Source organism: Macrobrachium nipponense, chromosome 43, assembly GCF_015104395.2.
Source record: "Macrobrachium nipponense isolate FS-2020 chromosome 43, ASM1510439v2, whole genome shotgun sequence".
In the NCBI taxonomy this organism is placed as follows: Eukaryota; Metazoa; Arthropoda; class Malacostraca; order Decapoda; family Palaemonidae; genus Macrobrachium; species Macrobrachium nipponense.
In genome coordinates, this window is record NC_061104.1 from 12,822,790 (window position 1) to 12,845,469 (window position 22,680).

Consider the following 22,680-nt stretch of genomic DNA (forward strand, 5'->3'; position numbering starts at 1 on the left):
GCATCACTTGAAAATAACAGTAGTCAAGCAACAAAACCTTGACCATTAAAGCTAAATTACTAATAGTACTTCCTCTATAAAGCACACAGTGCACGATTAAAGTTTTGGCTTGCTTGCAATAGTGCGCTATAATGGCCATTGTTACATTCAAGTTTTCTTGGGTGTTTTGTGCAGTTTGTATGAAGTGTATATCAAATTGTGCAGTGTTTACCAACTCAAAAAGTGCTGTATACCAAAGGGCACATTTGTCAATTTCCTTCATGAAGGTGAAATGCAACTGAAATACATCACAGATGAAAACAATATCTTTCTTCACAATTCAAAATGAAAAAAATAAGGTGAGAAAGTGCCTAAAGAAATACTGTATTAATTACCTTCCAAGGAACCAGATACTGTGACTAACCCGGTGACTGGACCCACTGATTGCATGAATGTGTCTACAGATGTTAGAAGACAGTGCAAGAAATAAAAATTCTAATGAGTTAATTTTTCCTAATCTTAAATTTCTTTAGCAAACAGACGTAAAAAAATTTCTGGAAATTTAGTTAAACATTGTTTAAATACACACACTACTATTATATAAGTGTATAAGTAATATATACAGGTATTATACAGGTATGCATGAGTGAATGAATAATTGAATTTATGTATGTATGCATGTATATCTCTCATTATTACTAGGAAAAATAAAGACTCGATGTAAATCTTGAATGGTTTTGGCTTGGCGTCTAAGCCATTACAGAAGGACTGATACACAATGGAAGGAATTCACAATACTAGAGCTAGGGGAACAGTACAAACAAACATACCGACTGTTGAAAACCAAAAACCCACACCTGATAGGTGAAACAAGGTGGACTTGTATTCGCATTTGTACCTGAGGTCAGGTACTAAATTTGCAAATCTGTTTATCTACTAACCTCCTAATAATTTTAACATTTCCCTTATTTAGCTTGAAATTAATTCATCAAGTTTATACATGTCTTGTCTCATATTCATATTCTTACAGAGGCTTGGTTCGATTCAGTCCAGTAGTTTTGCCATCTATAGTGAACATACACATATACTGTACATACAGCAATACCCCACACTTATGCGAGGTTAGGTTCCAGACCCCACTCTCGCAAGGGGAAGTTTCACGTAAGTTTGGCACAGTCTCTAAAAATGCTAATAAATGCTTACTTCTAGTTTGAACACTAAATGTGACCCTAATCATGCTCCCTGAATATCAAGCAAACATTTAAATGACATTAAAGTTACTGTAAATTCATTTAAATGTTAGATTAATACATTACCCATGAAAAAAGAAATAATTGGTTGATAAAAATATGTGTGTGTGTGAAGATTACATATGTGCAACATAGTTCTCTCTTCTTTCCCCCTTCCAGCCTGCCAATCTATTTTCAGAAGTCTTCTCAACCACTTTGCTACACTGACTACGAGAGAGAGAGAGAGAGAGAGAGAGAGAGAGAGAGAGAGAGAGAGAGAGAGAGAGAGAGAGAGAGAGAGAGAGAGAGAGAGAGAGAGAGTAGTCTTTACGTAAGTATTAAGCTAACTTTTAAATTAAATTAAAGTTACTGTAATTCCCTTTAAAAGTTAGCTTAATACATTACCCTTAAAAAAAAATAAATGGTTGGTAAAAATAGAGGACTGTGTGAAGATTACTTATGTGGAGAGAGAGAGAGAGAGAGAGAGAGAGAGAGAGAGAGAGAGAGAGAGAGAGAGAGAGAGAGAGAGAGAGAGAGAGAGAGAGAGAGAATTATTTTATTATTTAATGTTCTTTTAATTTACGCAGAAAAGCTTGATATCTTATAAATTACATTAAAAAAACTGAACAGACACCTTTGCAGGGTTTTTCCAGGATTCAAAATTGTTGCGTTTGCGTATGATAATTAGTTAGGTTCCAATGAAAAGTTCGCACCATTGTGAATTCGTGCAACTTGAATCGCTCAAGATTGAAGTATTACTGTACTACATACATAGTTCGACCATCACTTTTATATATAAAATTAGCTACCACTATTATACTCACCACTATACTGCAGGTTTTCAGGATACATAATATCCCTTCTTAACATTATATACTATATACAGTAGGAGCTCGAGATACGAAATTAATCCGTTCCGAGGCGCCCTTCGTATCATGAGGTTTTCGTATCTTGGACCACATTTTACATGTAAAATGGCTAACCCGTTCCAAGCCCTCCAAAAACACCCCCAGTAAATTTCATAATAGTAAAGCTAAATTGACCTATAAACAATGAAATACTACAACAATTTGGACCATTCAATACCTAAATTAATAAAAAAAAAATGCAAAATATAACCTGTAGATAAAGTGTACATTAGTGTAAATGGTAACAAGAAATATGCTGTACGTATAATGTGGAAGCTTACCTTTCGAGTGAGGCTACGTACATACGTAACTATCCAAGGAAGATTGCTTCTGCCTACTTTTCACAATGTTCCTGTGTGAGCCTTTTCGGGGGGTGTCTTCTACAAATTATTGCACTTTTATTGAAAAGGGGGCTTTGTAATTTGCTGCCATTTTTTTTTCTTTTTGTTTACAATTGGCACGTACGTACATTAAAAATATAGTAAGTACTAATACATATACTATCCAAGGAAAGATTGCCCCCCTTCCCTAACTTTTCAACAATGTTCCTGTGGTGAGCCTTTCGGGGGGTGTCTTCTAAATGGATTGGCCACTTTTAAAAAATAAAAGGGGCTTTAAATTTCTGCCATTTTTTCTTTGGACAATGTAAGTACGTACAACTTTAAGAAAATAATACGTACGTACCTAATAAGATTGCTTATCCAAGGAAGGATGAATTTGCCCATACTTTTCACAATGTTCCTGTGTGTTGTGAGAACCATTTTCGGGGGGTTTGTGTTCTTCTACAAATGATTGCACTTTATGAAAAGGGGCTTTAATTTCTGCCATTTTTTTTCTTTTGTACATATGTACGTACGTACACTTTAAAAAATATACGTACGTACTACATACATAACTATCCAAGGAAGATTGCTTCTGCCTACTTTTCACAATGTTCCTGTGTGAGCCTTTTCGGGGGGTGTTTTCTACAAATGATTGCACTTTATGAAAAAAGGCTTTACTTTCTGCCTTTTTTTTTTTTTCTTTTTTTGATTTTTATTTTTAACTTTTTTTTTCCTTTACGTAGATTTTTTTTTTTTTTTTTTTTACAGAATTTATACTTTCTGTTTTTTATCACTTGGTTCTTTTTTTGCACCTCATAACTCTGTTGGCCCATCAAAACCCTGTTCAACCAAATGCTCTCTCTGCAACTGATTTGGGTACTGAATGTTTGGCTGCTGACCTTCAACATAAACTGAAGTGCCTTGATTATACGTACTGGTATGCATGTTGTAAATGATTGGTCTACACCTTCTGTTCAGCAGGGAGTGGAGATTCTACCAACCTTGCAAAGTTTCCAGTTATCCCATGAGAGAGACCTTGATCACTTATCCCATGTGAGAGATCTTGGTCACTTTTTTTTTTTAAATTTGTACACATTGACGATCCCGAAAACGAATACCGCGTACTATAACAATGCTGGTACCGAGTAGCCGAGCCATGCCACCACGTGTACATAGTAGATGCATGATGGGAGGGACGCTGGCCAATAGGAGAGAAGGATTTCATGGCTGCGACTAGCATCAGGAACCAATGGGAGAGCAGGAGGATGGTGGCGAGTCTACTAGTACTAAGATGGCGGCGCGCAGCACGATTTTAGAAATTGTTATCCGGGCGAATCTCGGACTTTCAGAAATCTTCCGTATCTTGAAAACTTTTCGTATGTATAGCCGTTAAATTTTTCGTATTGGCTTTCGTATCTCGAGTTTTTCGTAAGTTGAGCCTTTCGTATCTCGAGGTACCACTGTATACAGTAATGGTGGATATAGTTAAGGTAGTTATGTAGCTATTCATATTTACATATACAATTATAAGTGACTACAGGAAGAACAAACTTTAGATAACAGAAACTTACTCAAACAAATTTAATTATGGAAATTATACTTACAGGTGGATGGTACAAAACTTCTAAAATTAAAATTTACTAATAGGTTTCTTAAGCAACCATGTTGGAAATTTATTATCAATCAGTTTACAACTGTAACAAAAATCTTTGCCATCCATACAAATATTTGCAATCTCCAACACTATCAGGTAAGCATTAGTGCGTCACAGCTCTCTCTACTGGCTTGGAATATAAACAACAATACACTTGCAAAACATATTTGGACTTAAACCAAGGAATTAATTTCAGTTGTTCTAAAGTCCCTGGCTGCACTACTGAGACAAATGTTTAAATTCATGGGGCATTTTTAGAATATGTGACTATCCCACTTAATCACTTAAAAGTATTTTGAGTATGTTTCCAAATATAATTGGTGCAGTGTTATTTTAGTACTTTCATAATGTCTTCGGTTATTAAAAAAATAATTTTTGCAGTGTTTTTTTTATCTAATTACCATTTTTATACATTCAACTTCTCTGCCAGATATATACTTAGCTATAGACTCCGTCGTCTCCGACAGAATTTCAAATTTCGCGGCACACGCTACCGGTAGGTCAGGTGATCTACCGCCCTGCCCTGGGTGGCAGGACTAGGAACCATTCCCGTTTTCTAATCAGAATTCTTCTGTCGCCCGGGCCATCAACATTGTTGTTGGTTCCTCTCGATTGGTTTTTCTTTTTTCACCGGCAATTGATCATCTTGACCGACTTTTGGTGACGTATCTGGATTGTTGGATTGGCATATGCTTTTGTGGACTGTTTTGTGGACTTGATTTTGGATTTTTCTTTAAAAAATGTCTGACTCTGGAATGGTTGTGAGACGTTGTGTGAATGTAGGCTGTAAGGTGAGGTTGCCGAAAGCTTTGGTAGACCCTCACACTGTATGCAAGGGTTGCAGGGAGTATGAATGTTCTTTTACTAATACTTGCAAGGAATGTGAGAATTTGAGTGAGAACGAATGGAAGAATCTAACTAATTATTTAAAAAAGTTAGAGAGAGAAAGAGTGAGGAAGGCTTCTTATAGAAGTTAAGTAGTTCGAGATCTGAACTAATTCCTAGCTTGGGATCTTCCCCAAGGGTAAGTATTGCTACTTCTCCTTCCATTGCAGCCCCTTCTCCTATTGCAGAACCTGTAGATTCAGTGAAAGAACTTGCGGATCTAAAAGCAGCCTTCAAGTTGATGGAAAACAAAATGGCTGCCATACAAGGTAAGGCTAGTGATTTTTCAGTGGACAGTGATATGAGTGTCCCCAGTGTAGTGGAGGGGGCATCTGGTCGGCTCCGCAACGCTCCTAGGTCTAGACCTCTTCCAAGCTCACATGCCCAGAGGAGAAGGAATGTCGAAAGCCGAAAGGAGGTTGTGGAGAATCCCCACCGATCAGGTGTCCCTTCAGCGGTTTCTGTGACACCCCAGACTGCCAAGGATCGCTATTGCAAAAGCGTCCTGCGTGAGTGTTTTTCGTCGTCGGGATCTTCATCTCCGAGACGTGATTGGAGGGATTCAGATCGATCTCGACCACTCAAGAGGAGTTGGAAGGCTCCGACGATTGATTCGAGCCCAGAAAACTTCCCTGAGGAGTCTCCTTCGGGAGTTAAGAAGGCAAGAAGAGCCATTCTTTCAACCAGAGTGAGAAGGAGTCAGGAGGTGGAGGCTATGGACTCCTCCCCTCCTCCTTCCCCTCCTCCCGAAGAGGATAAAGAGGAGGTTACGAAGAGGTTCATGATGGCTATGCAAGAGCAGATTTCGTCTTTTGTAGGAGTTCTTTCAAAGGAGCCTCCTAGAAGGAAAGACTCTTCCCTTCCGATCAAACGATCCTTCAGACGTATGGAGGTATCTGCCGCCAGGATCGATGCTCCTACTCGAGGTGAGGCTTCCTGTACAAACGTGGATGAACCGATCAGACGTCTGGCACCGGCCAGGAGTGAGGAGTCACCCAAGAGGCAGGAGCCAAGAGCCAGGAGTGAGGAGTCAACCAGGAGGCAAGAGCCAAGAGCCAGGAGTGTGGAGGCATCCAAGCAGGAGGCATGGAGCCAGGAGCCAGGAGCCAGGAGCAAGAGGCAGGAGTCAAGGAGGTCAGGAGGCAGAGGTCAAGAGGACCAGATCAGGAGGCAAGGAGCAAGAGGCCGGAGTCAGGAGGCAGGAGCCAGGGTCCGGAGTCAGGAGGCAGGAGTCCGGAGTCAGGAGGCAGGAGTCAGGCCAGGAGGCAGGAGTCAGGGGAAGAGTCCAAGAGCCAGGAGGCAGGAGTCGGAGATTCATTCCTGGAATTTATGACTCTTCTCCAAATAGAAGCTCCTCTCCTTCAGATCGTAGGAGGTCTTGGAAGGACTCTCCCTCCAAACGAGAGCTTTCTCCTTCGTCTGATCGAGGTTTAGACGATTTGTCTGATGACGAACCTCCTGCAAATGAGGGACTATCGAATTATAAGGTCTTAGCCTCATTATTGCTACAAGAGTTTGGAGACTCTCTTAGTCCGGCGGCTCCTCCTTCTCCTCGTTCTCTCTTTTCGAGCTCGACTACGGCAAAATCTTCGGCCTTTCTGAAAATGAAGCCTGCAATTTCTATGAAGAAGGCCCTCCATTCTTTAGATTCTTGGATGGACAAGAAGAAAGAGTTGGGAAAGACTGTATTCTGCATGCCTCCTTCCAAACTCCATGGAAAGAGAGGTATTTGGTATGGGACAGGAGAGACTATGGGTCTTTCTCTTCCTGCCTCGGCAGATGCGGACTTTTCCAATTTAGTGGAGGCCTCTAGACGTCACTCTCTAGGATCGGTCAGATCGACGTGGAGCACTTCGGAGTTGAACCACTTTCTAAAGGGACTTTTTGTCACTTTAGAGGTGTTCAACTTTCTGGATTGGTCACTCGGAGTTCTGGCCAACAAATCTAAAGATCCGGAGTTTCTTAAAAACCCAGAGATTCTCCATAGCGTCCTGTCTTGCATGGACAAGGCAGTACAGGACGGTTCGGGAGAAGTGGCTTCCCTTTTTGGTGCTGGTCTTCTGAAGAAGAGATCAGTATATGGATCCCTTTTATCAAAAGGGGTTTCTCCGAGCCAGAGGACTGCTTTATTGTTCGCCCCTCTGTCGGATCATCTGTTTCCTTCTCAGTTAGTGAAGGATATATCTCGCTCGCTAACTGAGAAGGCGACACAGGACCTACTAGTACAAACGTCCAAGAAAGGACGCCCTGTAGTGTCGACGATTAAGAAGGACTCTCGTCCTCCTCAGCAGCCCTTTCGTGGAGGTGCAGCGGCTCGTCCCCCTGCCAGAAAGAAGAACTCTGACAAGAGAGGAAGGTCTTCCTTTAGACCTTTCAAGAAAACCAAATGACTTGTTGCTCCTTCAAGCACCAGTGGGCGCCAGACTCCTGAACTTTGCAGGAGTATGGGCAAAAAGGGGAGCCGACCCTTGGTCAGTGTCGGTCCTAAAGAAAGGATACGTAATCCCCTTCGAGGACAACCCTCCCCTAACATCTACGCCTCGGGAACTGTCAGCGAGGTACAGAGACCCTGTAATGAGAAAGACTCTCCTTCAAATGGTGGAACAAATGTGGGAAAAGGAAGCCATCGAACTTGTGCAGGATCCACACTCCCCGGGATTTTACAATCGCCTTTTTCTAGTACCAAAGGCATCGGGGGGGTGGAGACCAGTACTGGACGTAAGCGCTCTGAATCGCTTTGTTCAGAAAAAGAAGTTCCGCATGGAAACGGCCGTTTCAGTAATGTCGGCTCTTCGTCCAGGAGATTGGATGGTCTCTCTGGACTTGCAAGATGCGTATTTCCACGTTCCCATCCACCATTTGTCAAAGAAATATCTTCAGTTTGTAATAGGAGACAAGATTTTTCAATTCAGGGCTCTGTGCTTCGGTCTGTCTACAGCTCCGCAAGTATTCACCAACCTGATGGCGAATGTGGCAAGATGGCTTCACCTAGAGGGAATAAACATCTCCCTCTACTTAGACAACTGGCTGATCAGGGCCAAGTCGGAGATTCAGTGCTTGGAGGACTTATCAGTAACAAGAAACATGATAGAATCGCTAGGATTACTCGTGAACCTCGAGAAGTCGCAGCTGATCCCCAGCCAGAGCTTGGTCTATCTGGGGATTCAGATGGATTCTCGGGGTTTTCGAGTATTTCCTTCGCGAGAAAGAATCACTCGAGGTTTGTCGAAAATCTCGAGCTTCTTAGAGAGAAAGAACAGTTCAGCGAGGGATTATCTGAGCCTTTTAGGGACCCTGTCCTCACTAGAAAAGTTCTTCTCTCTGGGGAGGCTTCACCTTCGCCCTCTTCAGTTTTTCCTGAAAGGGGTGTGGAGTTGGAAGACGGGACAACTCTCGGACATCTTCCCGCTTCCACAAGAGATAAAAGATCACTTGAAGTGGTGGATCCTTCCTCTTCAAAAGAACGAAGGCGTATCGCTTGCCCTTCAGAACCCAGACCAAGTGTTATATTCCGACGCTTCAGAGTCGGGATGGGGAGCGACGCTAGGAGCAAGGGAGGTGTCAGGCACCTGGACAAAGGAACAGGTGTCCTGGCACATCAATTGCAAGGAACTAGTGGCCATACACCTAGCCTTAAAGTTCTTCGAAGAGATAGTCAGAGGCGGGGTGATACAGATAAACTCGGACAACACCACGGCTCTGGCTTACATACGCAAGCAGGGAGGCACGCACTCTTTCTCCCTCTTCCAGTTAACAAAACACCTGTTAACCTGGACAGAAAAAAGAGGCATAACTCTCCTCACAAGGTTTGTACAAGGGATAAAGAATGTGAGAGCGGACAGACTGAGCAGGAGGAATCAGGTCCTTCCCACAGAATGGACTCTACACGAAGAAGTGTGTCGAAGTCTTTGGTCCCTGTGGGGGACACCTCACATAGACCTGTTTGCGACGTTCCTCTCCAAAAGAGTAGAGATCTTTTGCTCTCTAGTGGAAGATCCGAGAGCCTTCGCAATAGACACGTTTCTCCTGGATTGGTCGGGTGTGGACGCCTACGCCTTTCCCCCGTTCAAGATCCTGGGGGAAGTGCTCAGGAAGTTCGTAGCTTCAAAGAGCACGAAGTTGACACTAATAGCCCCATTTTGGCCAGCACAGGAATGGTTCACGGAGGTACTGGATAGTGGATAGTGGACTTCCCCAGATCTCTTCCAAACAGACCAGATCTACTCAGACAACCCCACTTCGAGAGGTTTCATCACAAACCTCCAGGTCTCGCTCTGACTGCCTTTCGACTATCGAAAGACTTGTCAGAGCGAGGGGCTTTTCTCGCAAGGCTGCGGGCTCTATCGCTAGAGCCCGCAGAGCTTCGACGAGAAGAGTATACCAATCGAAGTGGGAAGTCTTTAGGAGGTGGTGTAAGAGTCAGAAGCTGTCCTCCTCCAGTACCTCTATAGTGAATATTGCCGATTTCCTCCTCTTTCTGAGAGAGGAATCTCACCTATCTGTCTCAACAATAAAGGGATACAGAAGCATGCTGTCTTCAGTATTTAGAAATCGAGGGCTAGATATTGCAGACAACAAAGATCTACACGATCTAATTAGATCCTTTGAAACCTCAAAAGCAGCAGCAACTAGAACACCTAGTTGGAATCTGGACGTGGTCCTGAAATTCCTTTCATCGGATAAATTCGAGCCTTTACATCTGGCTTCCTTCCGCGACGTCACTAGGAAATGCTTATTCCTGTTGTCTCTCGCTACAGCCAAGAGGACGAGCGAATTGCACGCTCTAGATTCCACAGTGGGGTTCAAAGGAGATGCTGCCATCTGTTCGTTCCAGACAATGTTTCTGGCGAAGAACGAAAACCCGTCAAAACCTCGGCCCAGAAGCTTTGAAGTAAAAGGTCTATCTAACCTCGTAGGCAGAGAGACAGAGAGGTCTCTCTGTCCAGTGAGAGCTCTTAAATTTTATTTAGAGAGGAAGAGACAGATGGGAGCTTGTCAACAAGGTCTTTGGTGTGCTGTGTGAAGAACCCCAAAAGACTCATGTCCAAGAACGCCTTGGCTTTCTTTGTGAGAAGCGTAATTACGGACGCTCACAAGAACTGCTCGGAGGAATCCTTCGGTCTTCTAAAGGTTAAGACCCATGAGGTGAGAGCAGTAGCAACGTCCTTGGCGTTCCAAAAGAATATGTCTCTTAAAAATATCATTGAGACTACGTATTGGAGGTGCAATTCAGTGTTTGCATCTCATTATCTGAAGGATGTGAGAGTGACCTATGAGAAGTGCTTCTCTCTAGGTCCATTTGTATCAGCAGATACAGTGCTGGGTCTTGGAGCAAAGACTGATCCTTAAAATATTTTGATTTTATCGTACATAAACCCTCTTGTCAGATATGTGCTTGGTTTTCTATTAGCAAGCTCACGGATGTTGCACGGGCGCATAGTGTCATTGCTAGTAGGGGATCAAGGATATGTATGGCTAGTCGGGGAGTACAAAATTTTTTTTTTTGTATATTTTGTATAAATGAAAGTGTAATTATGTTTCGAGTTTTTGGTTGTTTGTAAGGAGTTCGGGGATAACTCCTTGCAATCTTAGAACTAACATGGATGTTAGGATCAGGTGATCGGGATCGGTGTTGTGCTCCTTGAACAAGGTGTATTGTCATGTTAGTGGAATAGCACCCAATGACAAAGGCCTTTAGGCTCTGCCGAGTAAGTGGATAAGACCCCATTGGCAGACCCACAAGAACTCTTAGCCATAGATCAATATCTCGCTGAGGCTCTTGAGGCTAAGCAGACTCCAAGGCAGTAGCCGCGAAGTCTTCAGCCTAATAAGGTAGGAACCAAGGTTTATTAATACCTACAACATATGTTGTTTACCTGTCTATTTCAGTAGTTAGCTGTCTCTTACCCACCACCAATGGGTGCTAATCAGCTAAGTATATATCTGGCAGGGAAGTTGAATGTATAAAAATGATATTGTCATGTTACAATAAAGTTTTATACATACTTACCTGACAGATATAGACGATTAATGGCCCACCCAGCCTCCCCGCAGGAGACAGGTGGAAGAGAAGAATTCTGATTAGAAAACGGGAATGGTTCCTAGTCCTGCCACCCAGGGCAGGGCGGTAGATCACCTGACCTACCGGTAGCGTGTGCCGCGAAATTTGAAATTCTGTCGGAGACGACGGAGTCTATAGCTAAGTATATATCTGTCAGGTAAGTATGTATAAAACTTTATTGTAACATGACAATATCATTTTAAATTAACAATACTATACTGGAAAGTGGGCTTTACTGTGTGCTCAAAATTTAAATCCAAAAATACTAACCTTCTTCTTGATTTTTTTCTTGCAACAAACTATTTTCTATCCAGTCGGTCATTTCAACATCATCTTGCCTTTTACTCCTGTCGTACCGTGTGAAAAATGTTGTTCGAATCAGCTGGAGAGAGAGAAAGAAAAAAAAATCATCATTCCTACTCTCACTAGAATTGTAGTGTATGAAAATAAAATGCAAACTTTTCCATGTGATACAACAAAATTTACACAACTTATGTATAAAATATAATGAAGTATCTGACATTCGTTTCATGCTGTGCCTGACTGAAAGACATAAGGAAGAGTTTAACATCTAAAAGATAACTTGAAAAATACTCTTGGAGTAAATTTTTCACTAATGAAAACATTAAGACAATTCAAAACTAAATACGTACAGCATTAACAACGATGTTGTTCGCAGATATTCTTTACATTAAATAATTAGTATTACTACAAAACTTTGAAAATACCATGTTAAGGCTTTAAAACAACTCACCATCCACTTTTCTGTAGGTTTTGTTACGAGTGTCACCAGTACAGCTACAGTGACTGTTATCCAGAAAAGTAAAGTTGCAAAGTACATGAAGTGAATCTGTTAGAAAAGACAATGTTAAACAATTAACCAAGTGAATTAAAAAGTACTAAAAATTAAAAAAAAATACTGAAAATTAAAAAAAGTACACAAATTATATATTTTATATTCAATAAAAAATAACAGTAATAACATTCCATTAATATTAACAGTACAGGTATATAATCCTTGATCCAAAATTTTAAAACCTGAAACACTAAAAATCTAAAACATTTTGTGGAGCGTAGAGCATCAATTCATAAGGTTGGTAGTTAGCATGCTAATGGCTGACTAGAGTCATTTGGGTGTGTGCTGCTACTCAAAATTATTTTTCTTATGAAATCCCAAGAACTGACCTTAGAAAATCCCAAGATTAGCAAAAAATCTCAATAATAAAATAATTGTAGTACATCTGCCAAGCCTGAATCCTAAATAATCTCTCTCTCCCTCTCAAGAAAAGATACCGCTAATTTGAGTCTCTTTAACCAGTGGGTATTAGTACATATGCAGACTGTTTGCCTGTGTGTTCATAATGTTTTAAAAATGTGTAGGACAGGTAATAAATCTATGGAAGACAAAAAAACACAAACATAAATTTTTTGTCATTAGTGTGGACTATCAAGGGTGTGACAAGCAAGGAAAGAAGAGAAAATTTTTCAGAAAAACAAAGAACAACAGGAAGGAGAGTAATTTTAGTTCTTATAAGCACTGCCCAAAATAAAAAAAAATATCTGAATTCATAGGCAAAGACCTAGGAAAAAGTTACTTAAGTCAAGTCTAGATCAAGAGCAAAGATTATTACCCATGGCACAAACATGGAAAAAAGACAAATTTTTAATCAATTGTATTTTCATAGCTAACAACTAGCTGGAAACCGGTTTAAAAAATCAAAGATTGAATAGCAAGGAATCTGTGAGATCTGGCAACTCCTGCGTGTACAAGGTGGGAGCTGGTCAGCGACGACGCAACAAACTCTGTGATGCGGTAAGTCTTGACAGCTTCATGTCCATTTACAAGGGAGAACAAGAATTAAAAGGAAACTGGCGACTATCAAATTATAAAATAATCTTTTATACAAAGAACATGGTATATCCATGATGAATTTGTCTTTCTATTACAGAAGTGTCAGTAATAAATTTTTGTAAGTCAGCTGTTTATACTTTATAAAAGTACATACATGATACAATTTGATAAAATTATTGACAATTACTTACCTTTCTAATAAAAGATGGTCTATAATCTTCCTCATAACAATGTGGCTCTCCATAATAAAAATCGAAGGCCATACGAGTCATGCCAACTGAGAAGCCAGACACTAGGCCCCAAAATGCACCCTAAAATGAATACATTATTTTAGGCCACAAACATTTTAGCACAATGATCAGTACATTTTAAAATGTGTACTCACTGTATTTGGTATTCAACTATACAACTGAGATGCATGTACAGTGTGTGTGAATGTATGTATGTATGTATAATGTATGTTATGTACCATATATATATATATATATATATATATATATATATATATATATATATATATATATATATATATATATAATAATATATATATAAATAATATATATGTATATATATATATATATATATATATATATATATATATATATATATATATTAATTTATATATATATATATATATATATATATATATATATATTTTTATATATATATATATATATATATATTTATATATCACATATATATATATATATATATATCTATATATATATATATATATCTATTTATATATCACATATATATATAGATATAATATATATAATCTATATATATATATATATATATATATATAATATATGATATAAAATATATAATATATATATATATATATATAATATATATAAAATATATATATATATATATAAATATATATATATATATATCATATATATATTATATACTATATAATTTCATATATATATATATTTATATATCACATATATATATATATATATATATATATATAATATATATATATATATATATATATATATATAAATATATTAATATCTAAAAAATATATTATATATTATTATAAAATATATATATAAAATATATATATAATATAAAATATATATATATATATATGTATATTATATATATATATATCTATTATATTTATCACATATATTATATTATATATATATTATATTATATATATATATATATATATATAATATATATATATTTCTGGGCTCCCGTGAAATATGTCTGCTTTAGCACTATTTCTAGTAAAATATTGCTATAATACCAGAGAACTGCTAAATTGGACATGTCAGAAGCTTCTGACTCGCTCACCTATATAAAAGGTGTCGGTATAAAACTGGGGCAAGTGTTAAGCACTACCACAGCAACCCCTCCAATTAGCCTTTTCCTCATCAAAAGACCCTAAATACGGGGAGCCGACCCATAGGTCACACCTAGCTACCCCGTTGAAGGCGTCTGTGAGGTCATACTTTTCGATAGCCATATCGTCTTCGTACGTTCGAATATAGCTATTTGTTCTTTTATTTTTATTCTTGGTTACGGATCGTCAATCTACCTCTTCACCCAAGTTAAGTACTGGTTCCGCCCTTTTTCAATATTTAGAGAGTGAATTTGCCTTTCGTTTTGCCTTTATTTAGGATTTTATTAGGCGTCACTTATAAGTAGCGGGCGGGCGGCAAGTCGCCTTTACGGCTTATCCTTGAATTGTACCGATTTCGAGTGGTCTTCCTCTCTGCTTGTAACATGTGATATTTCAGTACATATATTTATTTATTTCTTGGGTGGCAGTTTTTAGTCGATCCTATTTTCGTTTATGTTTTGTTATTTCATGTTTTTCACAGGGGTCTTCATTCGAGCCCGTTTCTTTATTTCGTGCTTCGCCGTTTATCCACCACCCCCCCCCGGTTATTTTTAAGTTTGGTTTATTTCATTTAAGAATTTTCCCTTTTGCGCCCACCGTTATCGAGTGGCCTTCATTGCGGTTTTATATTTTACGTAAGTTTATTTTCATTTCCCCCGTGTTAAAGCCTGATTTTCTTTTAGCTTTAAGTAATTTATTTTATTTACTCTATGTATATGTTGGATGTTAGGTCGGTTAGCCTACATAGGCTATGCCTGCGTTTTCCTCGTGATCTTTTATTTGCGAGGGTACGCTGCTCACGTGATCGTCACCCCATCAGCCCTCCCTCACTCCCCCTCACGTGGGGCCCCCAGTAGTTGTGTGCTCCTCTCGCCTCGGTTGTCGCTGACAGCCGTTCCCATCAGCGGAGGGGGGGATGTAGAGGGTCCTCCAGGACCTTAGGTTGGTGGGTGTCACTTCTAAGCCGACCGCCTCCGGAGTTGATGATTGCTTTGCGTATGCAGCCTCGGCTTCCGTGGATTTGTTGCGCTCTGCTTCTTTCAACTCCCGGAGCTTACATCCATCCGCCTAAAATATTCCCTCTCCGCATAAGGTGGATTTAGATTCCGGCTTCTCCGGTAGTCGTTGAGGGCTATGTTTACAGAAGTTACTCTTCCGTAGGCGGAGGTATGATATTTGTTATTTTAGTTCTCTTTTTTTATTTTTATTTTCTTTTCTTTTTGCCACGGAACTTGCGGGTTCATGTGGCCATCCCGGGTTACTCCGTGTACCCCCACCCCGGGTCATACAGCTCCGGGTGGTTTTATTTCTTACACAGTCCCCGGGACGTAAACTATATGAATATATCTATATATATATATATATATATATATATATATATATATTTTTTCCTTTCTTTTGCCACGGAACTTGCGAGTTCATGTGGCCGTCCCGGGTTACTTCGTGTACCCCCCACCCCGGGTCATACAGCTCCGGGTTGTTTTAATTATTACACAGTCCCCGGGACATAAATATATGAATATATTATACATATATATTTTTTATATATATATATTTCACCTGAATGCTCCGGCACATGACAATATTATTCATAAAATAATCCTAATTAAGATTTGTTGCAATTGTTTCTTATATATTTATTATTGCACTTACAGGCCACTCAGTGTCTGGTTGCCGTCTACAGGATTCCGTGCAACCATGATGTTGGCCGGAACCATGCCCCGTGCGCAGTATTGCTTACCAGTTCCGTAGTCTGGCATCACGAAAACTGCTTTGCCTGCTACGACTTGTACAACAGGTTACCTGTTCGGTAAGTTACCGCACTGCTTGTTCTATGCATATTGTGATGGAGTTATATTACACTACTTTTGTTAGTGTAAAAAAAAATAAATAAATAGATAAAATAAATAAATAAATAAATTAAAAAAAAAATAAAATAAATAAATAAAATAAAAAAATAAATAAAAAAATAAAAATAAATTAAATAAAAAAAAAAAAAAAAATAAATAAATAAATAAATAAATAATAAAAATTTCTTTAAATTAAATTACATTAATTAATCAACATATGTAAGGATAATGTTCAAAGATTTTACTCAAAATTGACACATTCCTTGCATTACAGACGGAGCAGTCTGTTAAGCATGCTGCACTCTCCACCCTCAAGATCTGGGTTGGAGGTTTTGGACAGAACGTAGGGAAAGCTAAGCCTTATATTCTACCTCAAGATATGGCAGCCTTCCCAGCCGGGAAAGCTGCCAGATACGTTGACCCAAAAGTCGCAGCACCAATTATCAAATCAATTCAAGATTCAGTTATGGAACAGCAAGAGGCAGAGTTCCGGACCTTGGTTGGAAGTAGTCTCACTTGAAGTAGTGAGGATTTGCCCGTTACACTAGATATGGTTACAGGTAACAGTGTTAATGAGGCTAGCCTAGTTGGTCACCGGGGTCTTTCCTCGAGTGACTCTGATTCTTCCTCTCCCTTTACTCCCAATTCCTTCATGGGTTTCACAGGAGGTTTGCCCCCTCCCAGGTCGCATTCCTTCTCTGTGATTCCTAGATTAAAGAGAAAACCTTTGGGTAAAACCTTGCTTAAAAGCCAATCAGACACAAAGCCAAGGCCTGGGCAGGTGCCAGAGGTTCATACACATATTAAACCTAGGCTGAGATTTCTTTCTAAGTCTGCAAATCCAAGGCCTTAAGGAGAGAACTCTTCCCATTGCCCCTCAAGTCCCATCCCTTCAACGTCTTGAGATCGGATACCTCATAAGGTACCATAGGGAGGGCTGGAAGGTTCCCCTTTAGTCGGCAAAGACCTGTTCAACACGATTATTTTAAATCAGGTCAGTGGTCTTGCTAGCTTAGTCAGTTCAGTCGCAGCAAGGTTTGAAAGGGTGTTTTTAAAAGTTTAGGTGCACAGACTCCCTAATTGCAGGTCTCAGACAGGAGTCGGCAGTTCCGGCACCTCCTAGTAACTTGGTGCAAGGTCAGAGCATGCCTGACGGGTCCACGCTCCCTCCGTTCCACCCTGGTGATCCTTGGAGGGTAGTGAACTTCGCTCCCTTTGTCAGCGGGATGTTGACTGCAGAAGGTTGTGGTACACATAGACTCGAGGATTTAGAGTTCTTCCCCGAAAGGTTATGGCCACCATTTATAGGTTATGTTAGGCTTATGGAGGCAGCTTCGATTAGGGAGGACAAGGTCTTTCAAGGGGACTGTTATCCTTTCTAGCAATCAGGCTCATCAAGTATGGATATGGAGCCTAGAAGTGGGTCTGCTCTAATACTAAGGTAACAGCATTTAAAAGCCCTTTCACGATGTTTAAGTCTGATGACGGGAACTCCTTACCTTTTTCATAAAAGGTAGCAGGACTTACCCTTCAGGCAGTGACTCGGGAAGAGCCCCAGCTTAGCGAGACAGATCCCACATCATTGCTACTCCCAGGTAGGGAGAATTTGTGGGAAGTTTGCCGGCTACATTCTCGGTAGGCAAGCTTAAGCCAAACTGTGCAATCAACTTGTTTAGTGAGCGCCTCTGTCAGTCGCACTGATCCAAGCCGAATTTGATGCTAGGACACGTCTTGCAAGGTCTCTTAACTCTCTAGTGATGACGGAGATGGCGGCTCTGGAGTACGCTCATGAACCGCTGTTTAAGTTCATTGCGGAGTAGTTACTTTTAAGCATGCAATGTGACTCGTACGGCTTTGCGGTTACTAAGAGAAATGGCAGGTAGCATGTTCTATCCGAGGCTACGATCAGGCACGAACCCAACAAGCTTCTGGCTTCCTCAATCTGGGGTGCAGATCTCTTCCCAGCTTCGGCAGTAAACGAGGTTCAGAACGAGGCATCACGTTTTAATCAAAGCATCAGATTGCGTTGGGGCATTCCTTTCAAAAGGAAATTAGAGTCCTTCTTCCTCCAGTAGTTTAGGGCTAGAAGGGAAGGGTCAAAGAAGGTACCAACCTTTCCAAGTTCCGCAACAGCATCCTGTGCTACAAGCTGTTCTAATTCAGCAAGTTCCCCAACCTTCATCTTCTAAGGCTCAGCCTCGGCAACAGCATCAATTTGTCTTCCTTTCGCCGTCGGCTAGCCAACAGGTTCCCCCACTGTATTCAGTGTCGCCTGCTTTTAACCCGGTCTATGAGAATCGGGTATTTCAACCTTTTACCAAGGTTGCTAGGGGTTGCAAGGCTAGAGGCCCCTTTCGTCAGCGTGGAGGAACTGGAGCCCAAGGGCGAGCTAGAGGTGCATGGTCAGGAAAGGAACCCGACCCTCATCATCTCAATGAAGTTCCTCAAATAGGAGGCAGGCTGTATCTCTTAACATCGTTGGGGGTTCAGCAGCTGGGCGGAAAGCATAGTATCCATCTATCAGCATCCAACCCAAGGGTTGATGGATTACTCCAGGGATCTTCTCCAGAAGGGAGCAGTCTCCGGGACAAAGAACTTGAAATTTCAGAGTCGTCTATTCAGTGTCCCCAAAGTCAGGGACCGACCCAAAGAAGGGTGATCTTAGACTTGTCCCGTTTAAACTTGTACATTCCTTGCGACAAGTTCTAAATGCTGACCATCTCTCAGGTACGGGCCTTACTTCCCCGTGGGGGCGTCACCACCTCTATAGATCTTACAGACGCCTATTATCTTGTCCCGATGGCTCGGCACTCCCATCCATTCCTGGGCTTCAAACTAGCGGAAGAAGCCTATTCCTTCAAGGTGATGCCCTTCGGGCTGAATATAGCCCCAAGGGTTTTCACGAAACTGGCGGAGGTAGTGGTGCAGGAGCTAAGGTCTCAGGTTTTATTGGTGGTGGCGTACCTAAACGACTGGCTAATCTGGGAGATGGCCAAAGACAAGTATATGAAAGCCACGGACGAGGTCATATCTTTCCTGGAATATATAGGGTTCAAGATCAACAGGACCAAGTCCAGATTGGCCCCAGAATCCAAGTTCCAGTGGCTAGGTATCCATTGGGGCTTGGATTCACACAATCTTTCCATTCCATCAGGGAAGGGGATGCCAAGGTAACAAGCCGATTTTTAAAATGCAAAAAGGCTTCGAGAAGGAATCAGGAGACGATCCTAGGCTCGCTCCAATTTGCCTCAGTCACAGACGTTCTGTTGAAAGCCAAGCTCAAGGACATCAATCGAGTTTGACGTTCAAAGGCCAATGCCAAGTGTCGCGACAAGTTCGGCCGGGTACCTCAGATTCCCAAGGAACGTCTACGTCCATGGGCAATGGCCGAAAACCTAGCCAAAGAGTTACAGTTGCAGTTCCCTCCCCCGTCCCTACTGGTGCATACAGTCGCATCACTGTCAGGTTGGGAAGGTTATTCACAGCACGACAAGGTTCAGGGAACTTGGTCACCTCAGTTCCAAAAGCTTCACATCAACATCCTGGAAGCTATGGCAGTGTTTCTGACCTTAATGAAGCTCCGTCCTCCGGAGGAGACTCATATCAGATTGGCTCTCGACAGTGCGGTAGTGATACACTGTATAAACAGAGGTGGTTCAAAGTCAAGTCATGTGAACCACGTGGTGACAGCAACTTTTTCTCTAGCTGACAAGAACACCTGGCATCTATCGGCTACCCATCTGGCAGGAGTCCACAATGTAGTAGCAGACGCACTGTCCCGGTCAGTCCCCCAGGAGTCAGAATGGTCACTGGACCAGGAATCCTTCAAGAGGGTTTGTAGGAGAGTACCGGGTCTGAAAGTAGATATGTTCGCTACAGGGGCAAACCACAAGCTGCCTTGTTACGTAGCCCCAAATATGGACCCTCTAGCATATGCTATGGACGCCCTGAGTATAGGTTGGAACCAGTGGAGGGAGGTTTATTTATTCCCTCCAGTGAACCTTCTCCTGAAGGTGCTGCACAAGTTGAAATCCTTCAAAGGTCAGGTGGCTCTCATAGCTCCTTACTGGCCCAAGAACAATTGGTTTCCCCTTCTCCTGGAACTAGGTCTTCGTCCTCACCCTCTCCCGGACTTGAGGCTGTCGCAACAAGTTCAAACGGTGACTGTGTTCGATTCCTCAGGTCTTCACAAAACCCTATCTTTATGGATTTCATGAAGTTTGCAGGTAGGAGGGTAGGGGACATTGATCCACAGAACATTTTGTTCTTGGAGTCAGACAAAAGAGAATCTACACTTCGCCAGTATGGTTCAGCAGTTAAACAATTGCCTACATTTCTAAGGGAATCAAATGTCAAAGTAATGACAATGAACGTGGCTATAACATTCTTCAGGACTTTATTCGAACAAGGCTTGGCAGTTGCCACAATAACAACCACTAAGTCAGCTCTGAAAAAGATTTTTCTTCTCGGGTTTGGTATAAATCTATCTGAGTCTTATTTCACCTCAATCCCAAGGGCTTGTGCACGCCTGCGGCTTATTCACAGGCCGTCGTCAGTGTCATGGTTTCTTAACGATGTTCTCAGGTTAGACTCTAAAACAGACAACTTCAAATGTAATTGCCAAACCCTTTTGCGTAAGGCACTGTTTTTATTAAGTCTGGCTTCAGGTGCCAGAACATCGCAGATGTCATCTTTATCTAGTGGCCAAGGGCATATAGAATTCCTTTCCTCGGGTGAAGTGTTGCTTTCACCAAATAAATATTTTATGGCTAAGAATGAGAACCCTTTGGTAAGGTGATCCCCATGGAAGGTTGTTCTGATTCCACAACATCCTTCTTTATGTCCTGTTAAAACTCCTAAGGACTATTTATCTATAACATCTACCTTTTCTGAAGGCCCCCCTCCCCCCCTTTTCATGTGGGGCGGTGGTGGTACCATATCTCTAAAGGGCATTGCGCAGCAGTTTTTGTATTTTACCAAGAAAGTCAGCCCATGGTTCTTTCCCAAAGCGCGTGGTATTCGGGCTATAACAACTTCTGTAAATTTCTTCAAATATATGAACTTTGATGATCTGAAGAAGTTTACTGGTTGGAAGCCGCACTGGGTTTTCCAAAGCATTACCTTAAGTCTTTGGAGGATCTTAAATATCATGCAATAGCTGTAGGGAGGTCAGTGTCTCCTGCTACAACATCAATATAGTAGTACTGTCCTTGTGTCATATGAATATTTTCCATTATGCCAGCATTATTAACATTCTACCTACCGCAGCACATTTCTTTGTTATTTGACTTGGTGTATGGTGTTAATTTATACAATTTAATATTCTATTTCATTTCAGAGTGATGTAGCTTGGTGTTTCTCTGGTACAATTTCACGGGAGCGACACGGCTGAGCCCAGAAAAGGGATTTTGACGTAGGAAAAATCTATTTCTGGGCAAGGAAGCCGTGTCGCCCAGTGAAATCCCCCCTGGTTTTTTCCCCCCCTTGCAGTGCACCAAGCTTCATTGCTATCGATAAGTATGACGTCACAGACGCCTTCAACGGGGTGGCTAGGTGTGACCTATGGGTCGGCTCCCCGTATTTAGGGTCTTTTGATGAGGAAAAGGCTAATTGGAGGGGTTGCTGTGGTAGTGTTTAACACTCGCCCCAGTTTTATACCGACACCTTTTATATAGGTGAGCGAGTCAGAAGCTTCTGACATGTCCAATTTAGCAGTTCTCTGGTATTATAGCAATATTTTACTAGAAATAGTGCTAAAGCAGACATATTTCACTGGGTGACTATATATATATATATATATATATATATATATATATATATATATATATATATATATATATATATATATATATATATATATATATATATATATATATATATATATATATATATATATATATATACTATATATATATATATATATATATATATATATATATATATATATATATATATATATATATATATATATATATATATATATATATATATATATATATATATATATATATATATATATATATATATATATATATATATATATATATATATATATATATATATATATATATATATATATATATATATATATATATATATATATATATATATATATATATATATATATATATATATATATATATATATATATATTATATATATATATATATTTGTATATATATATATATATATATATATATATATATATATATATATATATATATATATATATATATATATATATATATATATATATATATATATATATATATATATATATGTATATATATATATATATATATATATATATATATATATATATATATATATATATATATATATATATTATATATATATATATATATATATATATATCTATACATATATGTATATATATATATATATATATATATATATATATATATATATATATATATATATATATATGTATATATATATATATATATATATATATATATATATATATACATATATATATATATATATATATATATATATATATATATATATATATATATATATATATAATATATATATATATCTATATATATATAT

The 22,680-nt window shown here is 39.7% G+C and overlaps 1 protein-coding gene across 5 annotated transcripts in view; it reads right to left on the reverse strand.

The window, feature by feature from the left end:
* Positions 1-22,680, reverse strand: part of LOC135213537 (sodium/glucose cotransporter 1-like) — a 289,323-nt gene that overhangs the window by 170,288 nt on the left and 96,355 nt on the right. For 2 of the 5 annotated variants that reach the window (XM_064247467.1, XM_064247471.1), the window contains 4 exons: positions 13,083-13,202; positions 11,794-11,889; positions 11,310-11,421; positions 375-437 (listed from right to left, as the gene is read on the reverse strand). The exons of 2 other annotated variants lie outside the window; for them this stretch is intronic. In XM_064247467.1, coding sequence (XP_064103537.1) covers positions 375-437; positions 11,310-11,421; positions 11,794-11,889; positions 13,083-13,202 — 391 coding nt within the window. The remainder of the gene's footprint in view (positions 1-374; positions 438-11,309; positions 11,422-11,793; positions 11,890-13,082; positions 13,203-22,680) is intronic. One more of the 5 variants, XM_064247469.1, reaches the window with a different exon arrangement.